Here is a 25,401-nt window from a genome sequence, read left to right on the forward strand (position 1 = left end):
TTCTGTTTAAGTATATTTAAAGAGAATGATCTCCATTGCATAAAGTACTTCCAATGGCAGTCTTTGATTTTTGTCATCACGCTTCCTTGCAGAGTTTATTGGGGTTTTGTTTAATGGTTGTAATCTTGTTTTTAAAATGTTTTTTTATGTTTTAAATACGGCTTTTGTGTTACTGTCAGTGTATCACACTCATTGTTACCATCTCAGGAGATGTCTTTCTTAACATTTAAGTAACAGTAGTAATGAAGTGCCTACAGCATTTGGGTTGTTGTGGAGTGTTTGGTCTTCATCTTTTCTATTTCTCTGAAGACATTCTTCCTAAGATAATACCTTCTTACATACGGAAATCATTTACTACTTATTTTTCTCTGCCAGAATTTGGTCACAGGTTCCATCTGCTAAAATGTCTTCACTTTTTTTTTCTAATCCCACCAGAGAAGTTTTTCCTTCATTTTACTTGGGTTTATGGGTCCGTGTGGACAACAGCAGAGTAATTTTCACCCTGCTTTCTGTTCTGATGTCACATACGTGTCACTAAGAGCTGAGAATCATAACTGCAGAAGAATCTCCTTAATGCTGTTCTCCTCTGTTTAATAAATGCTGGGTAGATTGGGACGATTTCAGCAAATCTAGCAGGAGTCTTCTCAGAAGTGACTGGAATAACAAATACGTGTGAAGATGATATTGTTTCACTTGGATTTTTTTTTAAGTAACCTTGTTTACAGGAGCATTGTATGTTGTTGCAGCATACGTTCTATAGAAATCAAGAAAGATTCTAATTAATAGAGCAGAATTCTTTTTGAAGCTGTAGATGTGCCTTTCTTGTGCAGATAGCATAAACATGGTGTGTTTTCTTGTTTGCTTTGATGTGATCAATCACATGGTGATGTAGGCTGTTACCAGCCAGTCATACAACTTATCTGAGTTTGGGCATTTTGCTAAAGACTCTGCTGAAGTTTAGGACCTGAAATTATGGGTTGTTTTTTTTTTTTAACCTCCTTTCTTTTTGGTTCTGAGGCCATTACAAACGTGTTGCTGGGGACACCTTTTTCAATCGCTCATTGAATTTGATTATTGATTATTTCCTCTAATTTTTTTAGTCTTCCTTACTCTGTTAGTCGCATCATTCAGCCCTTTATGTAACCTGCTCCTGCCTCATGCACGCATTCAGCTGGCAGAATTAGACATGCAAAGCAGGCAAGGGTGTCGAACACTCTGCTGTGGAGTACACAGCTTTCTCACACATGCAGTTTGCAATGGATGATTCTTTCAATCACAAATAGAAAAGCACTCACTTCTGTAATGTCATTTTGCAGAGAATAAGCGTGAGTTACATGTCAAATGGATTCAGCGCAGACAGGATTAAGTAGATAAAAGCAAATTTATACTTGTGATAGTAGAGTGACTGAAAGCAGCCAAGAAGGGCTTACCAGTTTTTGTAAGGATTTTGAGAAGTGCTTGTTGTTACTTGATGTTAAGCATCTGGAATTCAACCCTTCAACTTTCTCCAATTACAAAAGTGGAAAAAAAAAGAAGAAAAGGAAACTCTCTTTGAGTAGTTTCTCCCCAGTTTTACTGGAAAAATCACGGAACTACTTCGCTTGTAATACTTATGTCTAAAAACTGTTTTCAGAGGCCGAATCACAAGACTCCACAGCAGAAGAGGGCCTAACAGATGCCATACAGGAACTTTTTCTTTCAGATAAAGATGGGGCACAGACTTCCTGGTGGGTAGCCCAGTGAGTGTAGTCCAGTGGATTTTGGCTTCACTTGGTTATAATCAGCTTTGTGCTTTTGTTGATGCTGCCTCAGCCATGCACTACTGCCACCTTGTCTTGTCATCCTGCCACTTGTCATCATACGGGAAGCTCAGCAGGAAAGTAAAGAGAGGCCACAGTATCATATGGAATGTCTTGGCAACATTTGGCCAGTCATTTGAAGTGTGTTTTTCCTATTTTTGTGGGTAGGAAATGAGCTCACAACTCCATGCTGCTTCATATGTAGGGATCGTTATTTTTAGAGCAGCGGCAGATCTGAGCCTCTGCGTGTAATCCGCTTTCTGTTCCTTCAGATGGAGTGGCATGAGGCATCAAGGTCTGCAGGAACATCTATGGAGCTCAGAGTTGTTGCTGATGAGTAACTTGAATTTGGAAGTGAGGCAGCTCAGAGCTCTGAGTGGTATGAAAATGAGAAGCTCAGGGACTGATAGCATTCAGTATGTCAAGAGCAAGGGTGGCAAGAGGCTTCTCTTAACTGTGGCTGATGTGCTGCTGGGTTTGGACTGTGCTGTCTATATTACAGATGGCAATCATTGCATGTTCTCAGCAGCTAGCATCTGCCTACAGAGGGGATTGTGGCCTAACATCTGAAGTTATCAGAGTCCATTCTGAGAAACAGCAGCTGAACTGAGTCTGTTTGGTGCTGCCAGTAAGGTCTGTGTAGGGTGTCATCCTTCAGCTATAGATAGCAAACTCAAGCTCCTTACAGAGAAACCTCTTACCAATCACTTTCCACAAATGGTGCATGTACCCAAAGGTACTTAGTGAAAATCCTTGAGAGGTATTTAATGCAAAAGCAGTTAGTCTGTCTGGTGCATTTGAGAAACGTGCACGCGCCACTAGCAGGAAGGAGTGCAGGGCAGTCGCAGCTCAGCTCTTGGGCCAGTTACTGATTTTGTCTAGCCAGGCTCTGCCACCCCAAGAGCTTGCCAAGATGTGTGACATGGGGGGGCTCGACAACCTGATTGCCAACACAGCCTATCTGCAGGCCAGGAAGAGTGGAGAAGGAGACACCAAGGAGATGCAGAAGAGACGTAAGAGCCTCTCACTGCCCAAGATTGATCAGTGTGGAGAGGTTAGGCAGTCCATTGCTGCTGACTACGAGAGCATCTGTGAACAGCAGCCCATTGGCAAGAGATTCTTCAGAGACTTCTTAGAGACAGTTCCAGAAAATTTGGTAGCTAGGGATTTCTTGGATGAGGTGTCAAACTGGGAGTTGGCAGAGGACAACATCAAGAGCAGTACCATGGAGAATATTATCACCAACTTTCTTAAGACAGGCTCCAAAAATTATTTGTCTTTCATGAGCTCTGACTTGGTCAGCAAATGCCAGGCAGCCACTCAGAAGGACTATGAGAGTGTTATACAGCTGGCTAGAGATGAAACCAAACTCTTCCTTCAAGGCAAGCCCTTCCAGGACTTCCAGACTAGCCCCTTCTATGACAAATTCCTCCAATGGAAAGTTTTTGAAAAGCAGCCAGTAACTGAGAAATACTTCTATGAGTTCCGAGTACTGGGCAAAGGTGGCTTCGGAGAGGTAAGAGCTGTACCTTTACAAAAGTGGGTCATCTCTCCCCTTCTGAGATCAGCAAGTGGGTTTGAAAGATGAACTTGGTAATGATTTTAAACACATTCAGAAGTTTTGCAGAACTTCAGCCTCCAGGTTGTCCATTTTTCAGAAATTCACTTTATCTGTGCTCTCATATTGACTCCAGAAGCCTGTTATTGAAGAGCTGCCCTAAAAATTTTGTATTCTGCATCTGTATTACTCAAGATGCAGGCTTCTATACAAAAGCTGACGTGACTGTCTATACGGTTAATCATTAGTCTTTTTCTTGGCACTATTTTGGCCTGTGCTAATTTGTATACTTGCAGATAATTCTTAGGTACAATTTAAAGAATATCACAGGTCAAGTTCTGTTTCCAAAAAATTCTGAATAAGATTTGAAGATTCTGAGAGGGAAAAGAGATGCAAACTGTACTTACTGCTTATTATGATGGTCAGAGAATGAATTCTTCTTTGTTTTAATGAATCATACAGTTCTATTGTTGGAGTCCTCATATCTTTCCACAGTTGTATACTAGTTCTGAATAGAACAGATTGTATGCTTGCTTTTTCCTTACTTCCTCTGCTAATATACCCATCCATGCAAGTTACCACCAGTACCTACTCATAGGCATCTGTGATTCCTCAGTTCCTGCCTATTACTGGTCTTGATGTTCCAATCTGTACTTGTAGCATTGCTTCTTTACTTTTCCACGTGCATCTTGTTTCCAGGTTTGTGCCATTCAGGTGAAAAATACTGGCAAGATGTATGCCTGCAAAAAACTAGATAAGAAAAGACTGAAAAAGAAAAGTGGAGAGAAGATGGCGCTACTGGAGAAAGAAATCCTGGAGAAAGTCAACAGCCCTTTCATAGTCACATTAGCTTATGCCTATGAGAGCAAAACTCATCTGTGTCTTGTCATGAGCCTCATGAATGGAGGTGATCTGAAATATCACATCTACAATGTAGGACAAAGGGGTTTAGAATTGAACAGGGTCATTTATTACTCAGCTCAGATCACCTGTGGGATTCTGCATCTTCATTCCATCAAGATCATTTACCGGGACATGAAACCGGAAAACGTCCTCCTGGATGATAACGGAAACTGCAGACTGTCTGATCTTGGATTGGCAGTGCAAGTCAAAGAGGGAAAATCCATCACTCAGAGGGTGAGTAGAAATTCATTGAACACGGGCAGTGGGAAAGCAAGCTGTTCTATTTCTAATGCGTTGAGTCCAAGACTTAATTCCCCAGGATTTGTTGCTTGCTAAAGACCTTACGTGGTCATTTCATTCTAAGAGACAGGCGGTAAGAAGATTTGGTTAATTATGTCTCTGGACGCTATATGTAGTAAAGCAACTTCTCTTACACAAGAACAGAAGAGTCAAGTTCATCTGTTGTTTCTCTTAAGAGAAACACTTGAACCACTCATATTAGAGATGCTAACGCAGCCTAATAGTGTGTAGTCTGGGATTTAACTGATGACTTGTTTGCATAGTGAAAATCAGTTGAAGAGATGAGTCCCGTTCTCAATTTTTGTTCCTAAAAGATTCTGAGATCTCAGATTTCTCCTGAGTGGTGGTACTGATTGTATTGTGGGTGTTCGTGGTGCTGCACAATAAGCAATTGAATCCTCCCCCTACAGATTCATTCCTGAAAAAATCAGCAGACTCAATGGGAGTTTGAAAATGTGCATGCCTGTGTGTATGTGTAGGAAGACAGAGAAAGATAACCAACTGGTTTTTACTGTGTGAATTTCTGTGCAGCACCTCAGCTGTGCCTGTGGTCACCCCAGTCCCTATTTATAACAGTATCACAAGGTTTACATGAGGAAGATGTACTCCTGAAATTAAAAAATTGTTTTTATCCTGAAGTGCCTTGACCTTAAAGATGTATATTATGAGTGACTGTGTCTAAAGTACACTAAGAATATGAAGAAATTGAAGCAACACTATGAACTGCAATAATTATACTCCCCGCATCTTTAAGGCACTGTAAAAGTTCAGTAGATGGAGAGGACCTGCTAGTAAAATTTTCCATCGTGTTTGAGGTACACACATCTTTTTGTGTTGTCACTTCATGCAATAATTTGTACTTGGAAGGATAGATTTTCTTTAGACAATTAAAATAATGTTATTGTTTTTAGTTCTCAGTCAAAGATAATACAGAAACTGATGTTTTAAATAGGAGATTTCAAAATGAGGCTGCATAGTTTTAGATATGAGAATGCAGTTTCAGTGGCAGCTAGGACAGATTTTCAAGTAGAAATTATGTGTGGTGGTAATGTTTTGTTTATGAAGATGGCATTTTGATCGGAGAGCACAAAGTATATTTGATCTGTGAGCCTTTGCGAATTACAGTTGCCTACCTTTTTTATGGTCAAAGTATATTTTTGTTCAGGGCAGTGTTTACTACTTGCAAATGTGTGGGCTTTGGTAAAAGGAGAAAAAAACATATTTAGAAATGTGTAACCTCTTGTGTTTATTACAATACAATCTCAGAAGCAGTGGTGGGCAAGATAGTTGTTCTGTGCTTTCCATGACAAAGTCATCAGGTTGTTCTGTTGCTGGTCGCTGGTTTTAGTAGCAGCATTCACCATTATATGGACGCTAAATTAGAGTATGAGCTGCAGTGGATATACTCTGCAATTGCAGCATGTTAAAAGGAATTTCTGCTAAAGGCAGCTTTGTTTTCTTTTTCTTGGGAACATGAAATATGAGAGAGATCATGATAATTTTTTTTCTTCATTTTGTGTTGTAATTAGGAGAAAGTTGAAGTTACTGCTGCAAAATATGAACTGGTAATTACTAATGTTTATAGCAATGTTGAACACAGGAAATTCTGAATACACCTTTACAAAATTTAGTGCATGTATCAAAATAAAAACGGTGCTTTTAAATTAATTTGCATTACATTCTGGCCTAACATAGAGGGAGTTCTTATCTCCTAGCAAGCTTTTTGAGTATGACTCCCAAATCATCAGTTCTTTAAAAGCCTTAAGAGAGAATATATTGTTATAGATACCTTTGGTTCCAAGGCAGATTTTTGAATATGATCAGTTGCACCATTTTGTAGACAGTTTTATAAGGTCAGATAAGCTAAGGCAGAATTTCTGCCTGTTCCTCCCAGGCAATTCTGTGTTGTGCCCCAGGTATCGACTCAAGTGCCAGACATCAGAAGGCAGATTCCATATTCTGGGTGACAGTTTGACCTGATGGGGCAAATAACTTTCAGTCACTCATCATAAAGAAAACTCTACTGATCAACAACTTTTTAAAATTTCAGTTTATTCATTTGAAAGGAATCCTTCTGTTTTGACAGGATGCTGTAATAGCCTGGACTTCATTCATACCTCTGGCATTTAGAAGCATTTCTGACGTTAATGCCTTGTAACCATCTTTTATGAGGTGGTTCTTCAGTATGGTAGAAGTACTGCTCTATTGCACGATGAGAATAAAATCTAACTCTGCTTTACCCATATTCATAAATCATTCTGCTGCCTCAGAGTAGTCAGCAAGTGGCACCAGTACAGTACAAAACTGTGGGTTTGCACTGCAGTGCAGCTGGTGGTCTTGGATTTTCATCTGTTTGGAAGAATTTTACTTAGCCAGCCTTGCACATCTTAATGAAGATTTGTGATTATTTGTTGTAAAGAAGGGAGATTTTTTTTTTTCTTCAAAGAGTGTCTGTTGTGGTCTTCCTGTAAGATGATGCATTCAGAAACAAGTTGGAGTCGTCTTCTGTCTAATGAAATTTTGCAAACTTCAATTTTTTCATCACAGAAATTTCAGTAGCATCAGCACGTTTTGCTGAAGTGTTGTTTCAGGGGAAGAAATACAATGTTCTTTCTGGTTTGTATTTTAATAGTTCACTCCCACAGAACTGTTTTCCACAACGCGATATCCCATTATTGAGTGAAGCTGCTTTTATAATGAGACTGTATTCATTTAGGTACGGATCCTGCTTTAGTCCCTTACCCTTAGAAGAGGCAGAATGGTGACTTTTAAGAGTACTTTCCTCCAGTTTGGTTTCTGTAGACAGGAGCTAAAAACATACTTACATTGAAGGAACTCATGGTTTTTTTCAGCAGCCAAAAAACTTTTCTCCCCAATGCCTCAGGGTTTTCTTCCAAGGTGCTGATCTTTTCCTAACATCTCCAGTTGTTCAGTGACTCTACCTTGTAAATAAGAAAAGTAAAATGGAAGACTTCCATGCCTTCTGCATATCATCAGGAGCTAACTAACTGCTCTCTTGATTTAGTTTTCTTCTTGATTACTCTAAAAATGGGCTAGTGACCTATATTCTTTCTATACTGCCTGTAATATTTCTTCTAATAAAATTCTTTAAATTATACATTAACCAGGTGCATTTACTTGAGTAAAGCCTTGTGTGCATTTTTTATAATTTGTTTGAAGATATAAATGAGAAAACTAAGTTTTCAGTAACTACATTTGCCTATTATCTTCCTTCCTGGAATAGTCTGCTCTTCTACAAAATTGAGTTTGGAAAAAATGAAAGTCAGATCACTTTAATACTTTTCTAGATCAAATCAGTAAAAAGGGAAGATCTTGTCCATGCATTTTTGTGTGCCTGAAGTCAGCTGGGATTTTAAGAAGATTTGAGCACTGCTCCCCTGTTGACTCAGGTACTTACTTACAGTTGGCTAGATGTTCAATTGCAGAGCACCCTGAAATGCACTGATTGTCTGGTTTTAAATCTGATCGCTTCAGCTGTGTGCATTCAAAGTGGATGCTGATCTAAGACACCTGCTTGGTAAACATTCCTCTCTGTGTGTTTAACTGTAACTGGGCTGTTGTGAAAATACCTCCTAACACCTCAGAAGTAGTGAAACAAAGTAGCAGTTTTCTGCTCTCTGCCTTTTTTTCATTGCTATATGTTATGAAGTAGAAAGATGTGAATAATTTCATTGCTCCTTATGCAGGGTTGAGTAGTATATAACACATGAATTTATTTGAGCATTTTCTTTAGTCAGTTCAAGATTAAAAAAAATACATTATTTCCATGCATTCTGAGAATTTGGTATACTTCTCATTAGTGTAGAAACCATTAAAAGATAAATTTGCTTCACCTTCAAATCATAAAAAAAATTCCTACTGTCTCGTGTACAAATACCTACCATCATGTATGGGCTGGAGGATCCTTAAATCTCCTTTGTAAATCTTGTTAGGTGATTAGATTGTCATGGGGCACCAGTGATAGGCTTGTTAATGAGTTCCTGTTTTAGACATTTTCAAGTTCTCAGTGAAAATTTCAGTGAAACTGAAATGCAGTGTTTCTGCATTGTTTACCAGCCAAATATTGTATTCTCTGTGCATGGAAATGTTCCATGAGTTTTAGGTCAAGTCTTCTTATAGTTTAATGTTTAATTATGCTACAGAAAAACTATTCTGTATATGACTTTTTAAAGCTTAACATAAAGGATACCAGAGCTCCTTCTTCAATTAAGTATTGTCACAGAATGAACTCCATTTGGGAAATACCTATACAAACTGTCTGTAACTATAATGCATAAAATTACCCTACTTTCAGAAGCAGGAGTTTATTGGATACCCAGCCTTAGTTTTTCCCCTCTCAGGTACGTGCATGAACCTTTGCTGTCTACCTAGAAATGCTCACTTAGTCAGGCAGAGTTGTTACTGACAGCTCTGAAAACAAACTCTTTGTCAGAGTTAATAAAATTATTCAGGACATTAAGAAATATCATCATGGCTTTTCATGCAAGTGTGCCTGCAACATCTGTTCTGACGTGTTGATCATATAATGTATAAAGCTGGATTGTGTGATAAAATTACTCCCTTTTTATATGTTGACATTGTTTTTCTTAAGTTGAAATGGGCTACTAAGAGAAATGGAGAGCCTTTGAAGTTGCTTTTACACAAGCAAAATATTTTTGTCTAGCTGTGTACCCATTTGACTACCATACGCAGGTCATCAGTGCAAATACAATTACTTGAGGTTGTCTTGAGTCTTGTCTGAGGAACTGTGATGTTCATAGGGTGGATATTAAGGTGTTGGTTTTTTTCCCATTATGAGCAAGATAATTTCTTCAAGAGCTTGCTAAATGCTTATGACTGATTTGGAACTAGTTCTTTTAGCATAAGATGACAATGAGGAGTCTCCATCTCTTACACCATTTTCTTCTGTTTGAACAGTGTGATTGAGCATGCTTTTTCTGGAGGTCTGTACAACTTTTTCTCATTATACGTCTTGAAATTTGCGTGTCAGAGTCAAATGCTTCTGCCCTTACCCAGAGGATTAACAGTATTTAATTTCCTGAGAGCAATTAAAGGAGCAAGCATTTTTCTTCTCTATAACACGCTTATATATTCCATATATCCAGTTGTTGAGGGCTCCGTTCCATTTTTTTTTCAGAAGTCAGTGCATGTTTGTTATTCATTGTGGAACAGACTTTCTGCCTGTACTGGGTGTGGGTTGTGCACAAAGCAACTGTTGCATATAAGTTATGAAGTCCTTTGGTGAAGGTGTGTATGAGCCAGGAAGGCTGAATACAGGAAAAAAAAAAACAGCATAAAATAAAACAAGATAAAAATATTTTTGTAATATTAATAAAAATGCATTCATATCTTCGGAGGTTTCAGGCTTCTTCATGGTCTTCCTGTGCTATGTTTTATATATTTGAAGGACATGATAATATTTTTATAGTAAAAACATGTTTTGGTTAAAATCTTACTCAAAATGTCCTTTTGCCCTCCTGTATGTTTGTTTATTATAAGATTCTGTTTCTTAGGAAAACAAAAGGAATTCTATTTAGATGTTCCTGAAACTTGCAGCTTAATTTCAGGACAGATGAGAAATGGAGAGGAGGGTTCAGAGCTGCAAAATGAAAAATAACGAAGCGTTTCTGCAGCTGCCCTCTGGTCGTTGTCACATTACGTTCAAATATTTTATTCCATAAAAATGTCTTTCTTCGAGTTTAAAAAAAATGGCAGCTCTTCATTTGTTCAGAATTAACAACTGTGGCTGTGATCTTACGCTTTCAGAACCACAGCTGATGTAATTTGAAGTATCACAAATATGACTGGTTATATTTATTTGGAGGGATTTTGTTCTTAAAAATGTCTGTACTCACAGTTGCTATGAACTGCATTACAGTGATAGATGCTTTCCTTTTTTTTCCTCTGAAATGTGCACTTTACAGAATGGGATCTTACCACTGTGGCTGCTGTTGTCACTTGAGAATGAAGGGAACAAAAATGATTTTTGTGAGAACTTTCTGCATCCTGCACTTTTTGAAAGTGGCAGAAAGGATGTTGTAGTCATCTAAAATGACAAGAATGTGGGGTGTCCCATACAGATAATTTTCCTGCACAAGGCGTGCTACCCGCCAAGCATAGCTTTCCTTCCTGGGAAAAGCTATCGGGGTCTTTTTGAGACACAGCATGACTTTGAACCTCTTTCTTCCATCAGTTTCACCTGATGGTTAACAAATACTGCAGTATGTTCCATGAAAAAACGAGACGAGATTCCTTGTGAAGTTTCTAAAGCTGGTAGAAAGCTTAATTAAACTCTCTGAAGGTGAGAATGCTGTGTAAGTGCTAAAACTAGTTTAATTTTAGCCAGTTCTTTCCAGAATGATCTGTTTGATTAAATCATCTAATGGGATTTATTTTAGTCAGTGATGTGCATTTTGTTGGTTAAGAAATGCAACATTTGGCTGATGAGGTTTATCTTTTAAGTTGTTCATTTGACAGCTCTGACCAGAAGCAGGAACTGTAAGCCGTAGGTTGGGGAGGTTTAGTGCTTCTGCTCATATGGGGCCATGTGTGCAATTCCATGTACTATGAGGAGTGTTCCAGGTAACAGACATTATTCTGTATTCTTGCACTGACTTGGCTATGTGGGCCAAGTCTTCCTGGACTCATCTGTAGAGGTGGTTGAAGTCCTGTGGTTTCAGTGACAGCAGCCATTTGGAGTTGCTGTCATTTGTTGCTTAACCCAGAGGCTGTGCCAGCAGTGGAAGGCTGCTACCTGTGCCTTGCAGGCCTGTTTTTACATTGTGCAGACGCTGAACATAGCATTTGTGATGTCCTCCTCTGAGAAAGCCACCTATACCTCATGCTGCATGAGCATTAATTAGAAAGAGCTTCATAGAATATATATGGAGCCAAGCGGATGGAATGGTTCTCGTTTTTGATATTGTTTATATAATCAGCACTCATTAAAAAATAAGAGCATACCCATCTCTGAAATGCAGTATTATTTGCACTTTATAGATGGAAATTGATTACCAGAAATTGAAAGAGAAGCAGCAGTGCACAAAATTAGAAGGAAAGTTGTGTCACAGGAATAATAAAGAACCTTAGTAATGGTTGTATACTATTTGTGTAGTTAGGGGGACAGTACCAAATGTTTTGCCTGTCCCGTATGCTCAATCCTTACAATGTCTGACTGCTTCACTGTCTGTAAAAGCATGTGTTTTCTGATGGCACTTCACCAGATAGGTACATTAGTGGGTTTGACGCTGGGGATCTGAAGCACAGATCATGATGTACGTGTGTTCACACAGGGAGCCCAAGGGGAGAAGCTCTTGAGTCTAGAGATACAGCTGGTGTCCAGTGAGCAGCTGTCCTTCCTCAAGCCGTTATTCCTTTCGTTTTCATACAGCATGAAGCTGAACTGAAGAACATGCTGTAATTGTGTCTACTTTCTCCTGCTGTGTTTGAGCACAGAAAAGCCTGTCACAAGGCTTTCTCTTTCACGTGAACAACTTATGGTGGTGACATCAATGATCACTGTCATTCAAGCTTAAATTAGTGAAAAATGGTCATGGACTTCTTTTACTACTTCAGTTAGTGACTTTGATTCCGGAGATAAATTTTGTTTCCTTTTTTCCTATTATGTTGCAGAAATTAGGTTTTCTCCCATTTTGGTTTTAACTGGATTTTGTTAAGACAGACAAACTTCCCCAGCTAAAATTCTGTCCCTCTGTGAAAATGATGGAAGAAACGTCAGTGTTGAATTTCAGGTGAACCTATGCGATTCACAGACTTCTAAGTTCCCATGAAGTTTTCATCATTATTTTTTCCTGGTACTCTGAACAGACTTCTTTGTGTTCTTCTGAGCCAGCAGCCCATCAATTTGTCTGAAAGTTAATGGAGTCTTTCCTTTTGCTAAGCATTAACAATATGCTGAAGTCTTTGCTCAGTGAGACTTTTCAGAGGTGCAGTTCGTGCTAATCAGATTAAATTTTATGTTCTGTTAAAAGGTAGCTGCCTAGTCATTTGGTCAGCTGGCTCGTTACTGCATCAACATGTAGTAAGGAAGTGCGGAGGAACTCTTTGATCCTCATTCTCCTCACAGTGAACTCTGGGGGAAAAACGAAGATTGTGAAGGGAATGGCAGAAGAACATCAGTTGTTCTGTGCACCTCAGGCCCATTAAGTTATGTGCAGAGAAGAATTTTCTGTGGTCGGTCACTTCATTCCTGCAGGGTGTGTTCAGGCAGCGCTGAAGGAGCGGAGGAACAGCTGGAGGAGAGAACAAAGCCGTCAGTGGCACCCCTTGGAGGAAGGATGGACTAAGCCCCAGGAAACAGCTGATAGAGCTAAACTCAGCTTGTTTTTTTTCCTCTGTTCAACAGTTCTTGTGCCATGGCAAACAAAGGACAGACGTTCTGATTTGCTATACTGTTTGCTTTGAGATATCAATTGAATTTGTTTTGCAGAGATCTGTGGGAAAAAGCTAGAGGGTTCTCAATCCCGTTTCTCCCCATTTGCCTGTTTCTGTGATAATGAAAACTCTGGACAGCTCTGTTTCTTTCTTCCAGTATTTTTAAGAAGCTGGGATAGTGATGTTGTTCAGAATACTTTCCCTTCTTGGGACAGTAAGCTGAATAGGATGTAGGGGCAGAAGCTGCGCTATGCACCACGTTCTGCTGGCAGTCCAAGTACCCTCAGCTGTACTGGGAACCCAGTGCACTTAGTGCTTCTCAGGGTCACATCTTGTGTTGTTCAAAGATTATAATTATGTGGCCTTTTAAAAATTTATACAGAATCACATTTCACAAAAGAAACAAGGTATTCTTTCAGATGACTCAATTCTACTGTGTCCTGTCAAACCACTAAAAGCAACAACTAAAAGCAACAATTACACCTAACAAGATTTCTTTGCTAATGTATCTAAGGACATCACTTGGTCATTACATTTTAGATGATTATTGAAATCCTGCCTTTTGGGCTGTTTCCAAGCTAGGGAAGTTGAGGGAAGTAGATCATTTAATCCTTGTCAAAAACAAGTATATTAAAAATTATTTAACAGAAAAATATTTTTGCATTTCAGACAGTGAATGCAAATGAAGCATTCTGCTCACCATAACGAAAGGTTGTGCTAGATGGAGAGGAAGCAAAAAAATGGCCAGCATTGCACTGACTGAACTTGGAAAAGCCATGTGCGGTGGCATATGATTCTGCCTTCTGTGGGATATTATAAATTGCTTTGTCTCCTAGTGAGAGCTGTGCAGTTTGACAGCTCCATTCGCTAGGCTGAGAACGTGTTTCTTTCATACCTGCCTAAATAAGCCTTTCCTGAGTTGTTGAGGCTGTCCTTCATGCTGCCACAGAATCTCTTTTCCTTGTAAGATTGTAAGAGTTTTGACATCTTGTTCTAGTAATGATTACTGCACAGATGTGAGGTTGTAGCTACCTACCAATGCCATCTACTCATCAAAAATACAAGTGGATCTTCATTTAAAAGGTTTATTTTCTTTCAGTTCCACGGGTTGAATAATTTCTGTGTTTCCTGTTCTGCATTTAAATACTTAGGGTTTTATCAACTTTCTTCCTAAATGAAATATGTTACCAAAACTCTGCATTTTGAGCTAGTGGCAAAGGACTAAAATTTAAGCTCTTTTCTTCCTTTTTTTTTTTCATATTACTTTAAAAAAAAAAAAAGAAAAAAAAAAAAAGAAGTTGAGATATGTGTGTCTGGCCACTTAAAGATCACTGATCAATACTTTGGAAATGTCTCTGTTTCTAGTGGGTTTTCTTCGGATTTTCTTTGTTTTATTTTCATTTTAGGGGTCATGAGATTATACTAGATTGCTTTTTCTCAGCCTGTTCCTTTGCTATTAATCCTAGAATTAGCAATAATCTTCAGGATGGAGAAAGATTTATTTTAAATTTAGGTTCAAGTTTTTATGAGTGTTCATGAGAAAAATGGCTCACCTGGAATACTTTGACATAGAGGAACAACATTTATTTCAAGGTTTCTTTTGAGTTGGGTCAGCACAGAACAATAACAGCTCAGAAGATTTCAGTGATACCAAATTTAGAATGTTGAAGATTAATTTTTATTCACACTCTAACCAAGTCCACCATTCCCAAGGAAAGCTTTTGTTGATCCATCCCTGTTTTCAATCAAATTGTTCTCATCCGGTGTTTTAGCCTATATGCCCTTGCTTCCTGTTTTTCTAAGGATTATGTCATATTGCAGTGTTCTGTTTAGTGTGACTTACTGAAGGCTGTATGTGGAAGATACATATGGAAGAGATCAATCTTACTTGGCACCTGTTTCTTCTGAAAAGCCAACTGGGAAAGAAAGGAGAGGCAGTCTGGAGGGAGCTCTCTTGAGGCACCTTGTTGGCCGCAGGGTGACATGCTGACTTTTAAATGACAAATTTATCCAGTTCCTGTATGATGATGCTAACTGGCAGCAAAGCAGTGTCTTGTCAGAAAGTGCTGTCAGGGCACCTTGTAATGATGCTGTGATCCATCAGTTGTTCAAGGCATTAGTACCCTAAAACCAGCTCCATCTCAGTAAAACTAAGAACGTTTATTGCTTCCCAGAAGAAGCAGCAAAAATATTCCAGAAGCGTAATCAGTGTCTGTGTTCTCTAATGCACAATGAGCTGTCTCCATCCTTTTGTACCAACATTTCTCAACTGTTCTCAGCCCCTCCGCTTCCTTCCAAGTTTCTTGATCTTCAGCCAGGTGGGCTGGGGTTCTGCAGGTCATATTGGAGCACTTCTCCTTTCTGTGTGGCAAAGTAATCGCACAAAAAATTGAATGCTGTCAGGATTTCTCTCAATATTAACTTAGATGGATCCAATGCAAACAGTATAAATTATGTGAGGAATGATTTGGGCTGCTGTTATGGCTCCATTGAACTTCTGTGGTTTTAGTGGGGGAGGTACCAGTTCATTTTTAACCCTTCCTTTTGCTTTCAACCTGGCTAATACATTTTTTTTTCTTTTTCTCATTTCACTTCTATACATCAATCAAATTAAGGACTTTGCTTTGTATCTCTAAAAAACGTAACTTCATTATTAACTGTAGCATATATGCCATCATATGAACTGGCAAGAGCTGAAGTTCATAGTGAAACATGACTTGTAAACTAAAATTCATCTGTATGGCTTTTATTCTTTTCACAAACATAGTTTTCCCAGATGAGCTCTAGTTTTAGTTACACCTTTCTCGCTCTCTTTTGCTTCAGAGTGAATCTCTGTCACATAACCAAGTTCTGGTGGTAGTAATGATGACCATCTTGAGTACATCTGGGAGGATTTTGCACAAGCATTTTGTTTTCATTTCAAATGGTAATATTACTAAAGCTCAAATAACTTCTGACATAGTTATCAGCGTTAGCTGAATCTGGCAAATACATGAAATAAGGTCTAGAATTAGATGTGGTAGAGTCAATTGAGAGAATGCTTTGACTGAAATTTCATATACTGAGTGATGTAACAGTGCATCAGGAACTGTATAGAGTGGCTCACCTTCACTTCCATCCCTGGTAGATCAGCTTGCTGAAGAGGCAGCAAGAGCTGTTTTGAATACTGTGGAGTCTGTCCCCCAGCTGGGAATGTGCCAGGCCTGTGCCCGGGGGAAGGCAGACAAATTCCCCTCTCCAAGAGTGGTCAGCTCTTCTTTTAGAGGCTTGATTAGTCCTTTCCTTTATTCAGAGCTTTTTCCAATCAAGCAATAAGAACTAGTTTTTTCACCTAAATAGAAGTAATTACTAATTACAATTGTCTTTGGTTTACTTTCATACAATGGTTTTAAGAGTTTTTCTTGGCCCTTGATGGTCATAGTTCCTTGCAGAAGACAGTAGGGAATGTGACTGATAACTTCCCACCACAGCTTGGCTGCCATCTCCAAAATGTTCTCACTGGCAAGAATCCCCTTGTTGGAGCAGAGTTGCAACCACTGAACAGGAAGGGTGCAGAAAGTAGCCTGATATTCATCCTTTTTCAGTCTTTTTAAAATGATTGTATTGTGTTGTATTGTATTTGCAAGACAAAGATAATGACGTTCTTCAGCAGGAAAAATGTTAAGATGAAAGAAGACACATAAAGATTAATTTTAAAAGACACCCCTTTATGCTGAAATTGTATAGATGTTTCACCTTTGAAGAATGCATTTAAAAGTTTTTTCAATAGGTTAAGATGTTTAAGGGCAGAAATAGTCCATGTGCTAAAAAATAGTTGCTGCTCAGTTTCTAGATACAAAACCAACCTATCGTTTGTATTACTAATATTTTTTAAATTATAGGCTAGTTAATCTTCACATTTTATCTTTGTAATCTTTGTATTTCATTATTGACATTGTGTAATAAATCTGTCTGTATGTTTGCTGTAGGCTGGGACAAATGGTTATATGGCTCCAGAAATCCTGAAGGAAGAAAGTTACAGCTATCCTGTGGACTGGTTTGCTATGGGATGTAGTATTTATGAGATGATTGCTGGGCGAACACCATTCAAGAATTTCAAAGAAAAGGTCGATAAGGATGAGGTTAAACGAAGAACTCTGGAAGATGAGGTGAAATTTGAACATGCCAACTTTACAGAGGAAACAAAAGATATTTGCCGACTGTTTTTGGCTAAGAAACCAGAGAATCGTTTAGGAAGCAGGTATGCCTTATTTCTCACATTCAGAAAAAAAGCTGCATGAATGCCACAAATAATAAACAAATATTATAAATTATAAATTTTAAATTTATTAAATTTTATTTAAACAAATAATAAATTTTACACAAAATTAGGTTAGATCTGCCCTTTCTACAGAGTACTGAATTTTCTCCTTCATTTCCAAGAAGAGAGGTGGAAGTTTTTGAAGATAAAGTGGAAATAGTGTTCTTGCAATACTGTAATTGTCCATCCCTACCCCAGACTACCCACAGGAGTTCTTTTGTTGTTATTTTGAGGGGTCAAACTCTGCAGTTCTGGGAGCTGGGAGTGGCCATTTCTCTTGCATCTTCTTTCCTAAAGCAGAGGGTATTTACGTAGGTACCTGAATCTATGCTAATGTAGGCTAAATGCAGAGTCTCTGTCTATATCACTTACAGGAATGATGTAGGCAGAAATCCAGATCTGCAGTACAGATTTTCTGTCTTGCAGATGCCTAACTTACAAGGCTGCGTCATTGGCTTCTTACTGAAGAGACCATTCTCTTTACTCAATTGCTTTTAAAAATCTGGTAGAGGTTCCTGGTTTTTCTGACTCATTCCAGGAACAAATGAGAGAAAAAGAATATTGGGCACAAATAAGAGTGGTTTTTGGGACTTCAGTGATATCTTTGAGTTGATGAATACTGATGGATTTGTCCCTGACTTAGCAATTTGGTCAAGTTATTTCAACAAGTCTGAAGCAAAAGCAGCGACAAATTATTCACTTAAAGCAACCACGTTCCCTTAGCTAAGCTGCAGTTATTCTGCCTGTTTACTGTTGCATTAATTCTGAGCAGTATCAGAAATGTTCAAGGATAAATAATTGCAAGGGTTGTTTTTAAGGTACTGCCTTTTAAAATATTGTTATCGAGATGTGTTGTAAAAATGTTTGGATGTATCCTGTGTCTGGTCATGACAGAATAAAAGCCTTTATGTACGTTTTAAATAGGGAGGTACTATTCAGGACAGCTCATCCTTATGTAAAGATTAGCACTGTAATTCTAATAAGGACAATAAGACCTTGAGTTATCTACATAAGTGCCTGTTGCATAAGTTAAAGCTGCTCAAGGACAGCTTTAATTTGTACACCTGACCTTTTAAAATATCTCACTTTTTAATTGAAGACTTTATTTCCTCAGTTCACCAATGGCATTAAGTAACACTTTTTCTGTGCTCCAGCTTTTTGGGATTGACATCTCTGTAGCCCACATCTTCCTGTATGTACTGTGATTTTCTTTTTTTGTGGAGGAATACAAAACTGACAGAGTTTAGATGAGCTCATTTGTTCTTTCCTCTAAGTTATATAAACATGCAGTTCACAGAGGAAGAGCTCAAAATCATCTGCAGTTAGTTGGAAGATGCCTCAGTTGGTTCCAGTAGATGGCGTTCCTGTAGCTTCATGTTTTTAAACTTTTTATGTTTCTAATGGTGACAGAAAATACATCAGGAAGAAAAACACCACAGAAATCCAGCTGGAGCCTTCCCCAACATCTAATGCTTTTTGGTTTATGTTACAGAAATGAGTAGCAAAATAAAGTGAAATTTTTGTGAGTACCTCTGTCTAATAGGATTGTCGGCACTATTAGCTCTCTGGTGTCACAGGGCACTAATTAATCTGAGCAGCAGCTCTAATGCCCTACAGGCTAACAGCAAATGTAAATAAATCACATCAAACTCGAGAGCTGTACAGGTACATGGTATTATCACTAGCTAGTTAAGCTAGAAGTTGATTTTGCAAGATTATGCATATGGAGAGGCCGTTATCTCTGTTGGCTTAATCTATATTTTAATAATTATCTTCGTATAGCTCGTTTGGGTTGAAAATGTCATTATTTCATTGGTCAGGGTACCAGGATGGCAGCATCTACTGTTCTTCAGGCTGTATCTTACCATTATGGTCATGGTGGAGTACAGTTTTTAGTGGCTGGTGGTGACTTTCTCAGAGGAACCAGGCAGCAGAAGCACAAAATTATGGTTTTCTAAGGGAGCTGAAAAGGGCAGCTGGCAGTTTCATCTCATCTGTGCCTTATTTCCACCAGGGCAGGCCAGAAGCATGGCAGGGAGGTTTGTTAGGAAACGGCAGTAGTGGCAAGCCAGAGAAGCTGTTCTGTAAACATCTTATAAGGTCTTAAAGATTTTCTGTGGTCGTGCAGATCTGCTACTTGTGCATGGCAGTTCTTTACATCTACAGTGATAAAAAGATTAAGATTTGCATTACATCTTGTTCATAGAGCATTCTCTAGAAATGCATGAGGGCTTAAATGTTTTTTGCTAAGTATTTTTGTAAGGAAATGGAGAAGGACAAAAAGGAACAATAGCAACTATCGTTTGTTGAAATTAAGAAAAAATACATTTGATTATTACATTTGATTATCATTTTAAGACCCATGAATTAAAAAAAAAAACCAGAAACAAAAAGCCACAAAAAACCTACAAGAAAAAAACAACATAAGCATGAAAAAAGTAAAGCAATCCACCCTGCTTCTCTTTTAGCTGTAATTCTAAATACAAACTTTGTGTGACTTGGTGCTAGAGTTACATTATGGGCAAGATGCAAATCTAAACCTGTGGTCATTGATCATGCTTTAATGACCATACATTTGAGGCTCAGATTATTCTTAGACTCATAGACAGGCTTGTAGAACATGATACAGTGAAAGAATTCACTGTTTCTGTCACATCAAAAGTCATACCTGAGGTCTGCAATTGCTCTTTTTAAAGTGTACCTAAATACATGTATTTACAGTGTCTTGATTTTATTCTTGGGTTCTAAAGATACTTAAAAAAAATTGTGTTTGTGACAGAGGTGCGCATACTCTTGCTGGTGCCATACTTTGTGAGTCCCTTTGCTCAGCTGTAAGAGTAGTTCCGTTAACTGACTCGCTAAAGCTACTTAACTGGGCTTTGCAGTTAGTTGCTTTAAATTAAGAGAACAAATACCATTTGTCAGTTTCCTGTTCAGACTGTTTTTCATCCATCAGTCGCTAGATGTATTAAAACAGACTGGAATTTACTAGATATTCTTATCCTTTTATGTTCTGAGCCAACCACTGGACTTTTCGTTGTTGACCAATCAATCCAATGCTTCCTATCCCTCTCTTGCAAACTCTTCAGCTCCGGTTAAAGTGTATCTTTGGACGTGGGTATCTCAGTGTACTGCCAGAAGCAGCGCTGCTGCTCTTGCGTGGCATCTTGCCCAGACTGATTTACCTTGAGAGACAGAGAAATGAATAATGGGATTGGGATGTGTTTGGTTGCTGTTCAGTGCAACACTGTTCGAATATGCTTGAACTGTGTATGATTGCATTGCTTTGTATATATTTAATATATCCTTAATTTAAGATGCTCCCATGTATACAACACAAAGACAACTGTATCTACTGGAGAGCAAAATACTGCAGTAATTAATAATCTTTTGCTTTATTGCAGAAATGAAGATGATGACCCAAGAAAACACAGCTTCTTCAAAACAATAAATTTCCACAGGCTAGAGGCGAACCTTATTGACCCTCCATTTGTGCCAGATCCATCAGTTGTCTATGCCAAAGATGTTGCAGACATTGCTGATTTCTCTGAAATACGAGGAATTGAGTTTGATGACAAAGACAAGAAGTTCTTCAAAAAATTTGCGACTGGTGCTGTCCCTATACCCTGGCAGGAAGAAATCATTGAAACTGGACTGTTTGAAGAACTGAACGATCCTAACAGGGTAGATTCTGGTGGATATGCAAATGGAGGTGAAGCTAAGTCAGGAGTTTGTTTGTTGTTGTGAATATCAGATTGTTACCAAAAAGATTAGAAACAACTGCAGAACTTTCCGTATTCTGACACTGCTTCAGAAATTCAGTGCATCTGTTTAAGAAGAACTAATCAGTGTAATATGGCATTGACAGGCTATGTAGACCACAAGCTGTATTGACCGCATTATTTTCCTTTGTCCTAGCAAGGGAGGTAATACTTTCGTTTTACTGGAGACTTAATCAAGATGGACTGTATTTCTCTAAGGAACTTAGAATGATAGAAATTCTGAAATACAAAAAGCAGTCATAGAGTGAAGAGGCATCTCCTTTGCAGTGTTACTGACTCTACCATTTTGAATACAATAATTTATTGACTTTCTGTCTATTTCCTTGTCGTTTCTATTAATGTTTCCTCTTTGTTCTACAGTTTTCAGGATATACTTTTTAATATTCGGGTAATATTAGACAACAAAGACTAGGTCAAACTTGGATGCTTATTGGTTAGCTAGTCTGTCTTGTTTTCCTAATTTCTGTTAGAGTTTTGGTTGGTTTGATTGCCATTGAATGTAAAAGAAGGCTTTACAGGTGGCTGTAAAATAGGACCTTCAGGATCAAATTTTTTCAAAGCTGATTTTAACAGAGTGAAGAGAAGCATGCCCCAATTTAATTGAATAAAGCGTTCATTAGGCATATTTTGTATTTATAAGTGAATATCCATTCTTTTTGACAATCAGTTTCAACCTTTTATTAGATCTCCTGATAATAATTCTGTATTTTGCTGATAAATTAAACTATGAATAGACCAAAGCAATTTGTAACCGGCTCTTTACAAGAAATATATTTTCATATAATACAAACATTAATTCACTGACAAATATAGAATATATATATGCAAGCTGACATCTTCATCTTCAGCTGCTCATTGATTGTTATGCAAATTTTGAGGCATCTTTTTTATTATTAATTTTATTACAATCTATGTAGAATTAATTGGAAGCATTTAAATGAATGCTTGCTAATGCTGAAGTCTGTTATTTGTGAATCACATCTTATTGTTTTCTCTGGTAAGAAGATAATACGTGGTCGTGTTTTTCTAACTTCTAAATTTGATTATGTATGTCATTTACTGTCTTTTATCTTGCTATAGTTTCCATTGACTAAAGTGGGATTAGAAACTACTCTGGGTCCTAGAGGCTGCTAATACTTTTTGTATTTTTCACAGAGCAAATGTCCTCCTTGGTTCAACTATTTTGTATAGACACTGTGCTATTCAGAAAGAGGAGTAACCATAGATAAGCTGTCTTCTATAATTATATCTGTTGTGCAAACATAGCTTCATTGATTATTAGTAATTGAATACCTCATTCCAAATGGTGCAATAAAAAAAAAATTCTTTAGTATTAAATATTGTAAGTGCTTTAGTCACAGGCAAATAATGTGTTGGAAATACTTTGTGTTGTTCTTCATTTTCTGTGCAGAGGATTAAGCTGAAAAAGAATTGTTCCTTTCTTTCCTTTTAAATTTGCTTTTCCAGTGTTTTATATTTTTTTTTTTTTCAAGAGGAAAAAAAACCCCAAAACCGTGAAAAAGAGCATCAGTGGATAATTCTGTTCACAGATTGTTGTGAATCTGTAATTGTCTGCCTTTGGGAGGAAGACTTTCTGTAAAATGGTGTAAAAGGAAATAAGCTGAATTCTGACTTGGGGTTTTACTTGAGAAGGATGATCCTGGAAGATTGTCAAAATCATGGGAGGTTGAGAGGAAAGATGATCATGTGGATCTGTCAGGGTGGTCTTAGGCTAAAATATTTATTAATTTAAGAAACTCGGGCAGAAAATTTGATTATGTCTAGATTTCAGCAACAGCGGTGTTGTTACAGCTAGGAGAGGCCTAATAGAGCTAGTGGCGTAGAGCATCGAGCTTGTGTCCTGAGCTGCTTTACGTCTCACAGCCGTACGGATGCCACTTCACAGCCTCTCTGAGGCCATAAACCAGCACTCTGAGTTGGCTGTAGTTTTTCTAGCACGTAAATGACTTCTTCAATATACAGATGTTCCCATAAGGAAAGAAGTTATGTATAGACAGAATCAGAATTTAATGTGATGTTAGTCGTAAATCCTCTGTGGTACCAAATGTTGCAAGTCTGTGGTTTTCAAAATATATTGCAACACTGAGGTTTGTGAATTCAGGGTATCATCTGTGCATAATATTTTGTTACTTAGTTTTTGAACAGTTGTAGTGTCAATAAATCCCAGCAACATCTTTACCAGTGAGATGCTGTAATGTTAAGTGTTCCATGAATCATTGGAAGAAGCACATTAGTAGTTTGATAATGCACCATTTGGCACTGTATTCCAGAAGAAAATGAGTTAGTTTGACATTATTGGTTTTCATTTTCTACAATTCTCTATTTCAGAACATGGACAATTTGTATTTGCGCTGTGAAGGGGTAGAACAGAACAGATGTTATAAATGTATTTCTGTTAGCGTTTTCAGAGCATCTTTTAAAAAAATTAATTTCAGCTTCTTTTAAGGACTCTGTAAAGTGCAAGATTCTTTGCTTCTTCCTGTTACTGTAAAACTGTTTGTTATGCTTTCAGGAACACACTTACTTTTAACATCTTGTTTCACCTCAACAAAGCAAAGGCAGCAATCCTGGAAGCCTCTGATGAACTGTCTTAGTGAAGCCAATGATGCTACTTGTGTGAGTAAATTTGTGTTTGTGTGAGTTGGAAGAACTGAATCATTTTATAATAGAAGGATAGAATAGATGTTTACAATAGAAAATGGGGAATGAAGTTGTGGGAGGAGAATAATCTTGAGATTGTGAGATACTTCTGGCAAAAGTAAATTACGTAATTTGAAATTGCTTTTTTTCTTCAGGCTTTCTCCTCCTTTGCCAGCTTTATGGCACCATGCTTGTCTGCCTCTTTTCCAGGCGTATAAAATGCATTTCAAGTGTTAATCTAATCTGAAAAAATAAATTGTGAACTCTATTGGATTAAATGCCATCCCTCAAAGGCTACTGAGTACCCTGGTCACTCTGTAGTGACTGTTGTTACAGTGCTTTATAAGACAAGTGGTGCTGTCTTTCCTGCCCTGTTTTACATACTGCTGCTGTTAAAGTACCTGATAATTTTAATTGAAGCTGAAATGGGAGGTTCATAATAGCTTAAAGTCTACTCTTATGTGAACATCTTGTGCATTACTCTGGCCAACTCTGAAGAAAAGCCACTAACAAAGAGAGTGTAAAAGGAAAACCTTTCCACTGCATCTCAAGTCCAGACTTTCTTTGCTGCCCTCCCAGGTACCATTACCTCCATCAGTCTCACTGAGCTCAAAGAGACAAAATAATTTTAGTATTAACCTAATTAAGTCATTGTTCACTGAAGGGCAGTGAAGCTAGTGAAGGGTCTGCAGCACAAGTCTTACAGGGTGTGGCTCAGGGAACTGGTTTTGTTCAGTCTTAAGAAGAAGAGGCTCAAGGGAGACCTTATCGCTCTCTATATAACTCCCTGAAAGGAGGTTGTGGCAAGGTAGCTCCCAGGTAACAGCAATAGCACAAGAGGTACTGGCCTTCACTTGATTTAGATTAAGAACTAAGATCTCAGCAACTATAGCTCATAGCATGAGAGAACTGCTGTAGGTCCTGCCACTTAGGTTTGTTTGTGTGGAGTTCTCTGTTGTTTTTGTTTTGCTAAAAGAAAATTCTGTTTTTTTTCATGTGACAAGCCATCAATTCTGAAATCTAGATAAAAGAAATAATTGACGTTTTATGTTAGGAGGCGTATAAATTGTTATGGTTAAAGGTCATTCATGATCATTTCATTTTAGAGAGAACATTTTGAATGTTGCACTATGATAGCCTTAGGGAGCTTCATTAGACACATTAAAGAATGCATGGAGAGAAATTGAAGGCAAATGCAATTAAGCGTTAGGTTATTTTTTTTATAATTAGGCATTGCATTATTACACCAAGTAATTTCAAACCCCAAGTAATTTCAAATTTAAGTATCTCACTTAAATTTGGCAATCTTACTGTTGCTTTGGGAAATTTGGGGGTTTTTTATTTGTTTTTTATTTTCTTAGCTTTGTTCAGGTTCAGACAGTTAATGCAAGTTTCTCATCAGTTAGCCCTTTTCAATTGCAGAAGTCTGAATAGATACTCAGTATTCATAAGGGAGGAGAAGTCTCTTAGGCATCTCTTGCTGTAAGAGAGGAGGAACAAAAACACAGGACTGTAACTGCAAGTACCTGGATCCATGGTAAATGGGCAGATAAATGGTGACATCTGTGCTGCACCATTCACATGAGTTTGTTTCTTTTGCATGATATTATATTGTTCTTAAATTTATTGCCACATCTGTATCCTCATCTGTTGTCTACAGAAGGTTGGCACAGTTCTGAGTGA

The 25,401-nt window shown here is 38.0% G+C and overlaps 1 protein-coding gene across 1 annotated transcript; it reads left to right on the top strand.

The window, feature by feature from the left end:
- The first annotated feature begins 18 nt into the window (after window positions 1-18).
- On the top strand, window positions 19-21,801 carry GRK7 (G protein-coupled receptor kinase 7). The gene is made up of 4 exons (XM_052686325.1): window positions 19-3,315; window positions 4,057-4,494; window positions 16,944-17,215; window positions 20,680-21,801. The coding sequence occupies exons 1-4, from the start codon at window positions 2,713-2,715 to the stop codon at window positions 21,020-21,022; spliced, it is 1,656 nt and encodes a 551-aa protein (XP_052542285.1). The 5' UTR covers window positions 19-2,712; the 3' UTR covers window positions 21,023-21,801.
- The last annotated feature ends 3,600 nt before the right edge of the window (window positions 21,802-25,401 follow it).

This window comes from Tympanuchus pallidicinctus, unplaced genomic scaffold (assembly GCF_026119805.1).
Source record: "Tympanuchus pallidicinctus isolate F22 unplaced genomic scaffold, pur_lepc_1.0 scaffold22, whole genome shotgun sequence".
In the NCBI taxonomy this organism is placed as follows: Eukaryota; Metazoa; Chordata; class Aves; order Galliformes; family Phasianidae; genus Tympanuchus; species Tympanuchus pallidicinctus.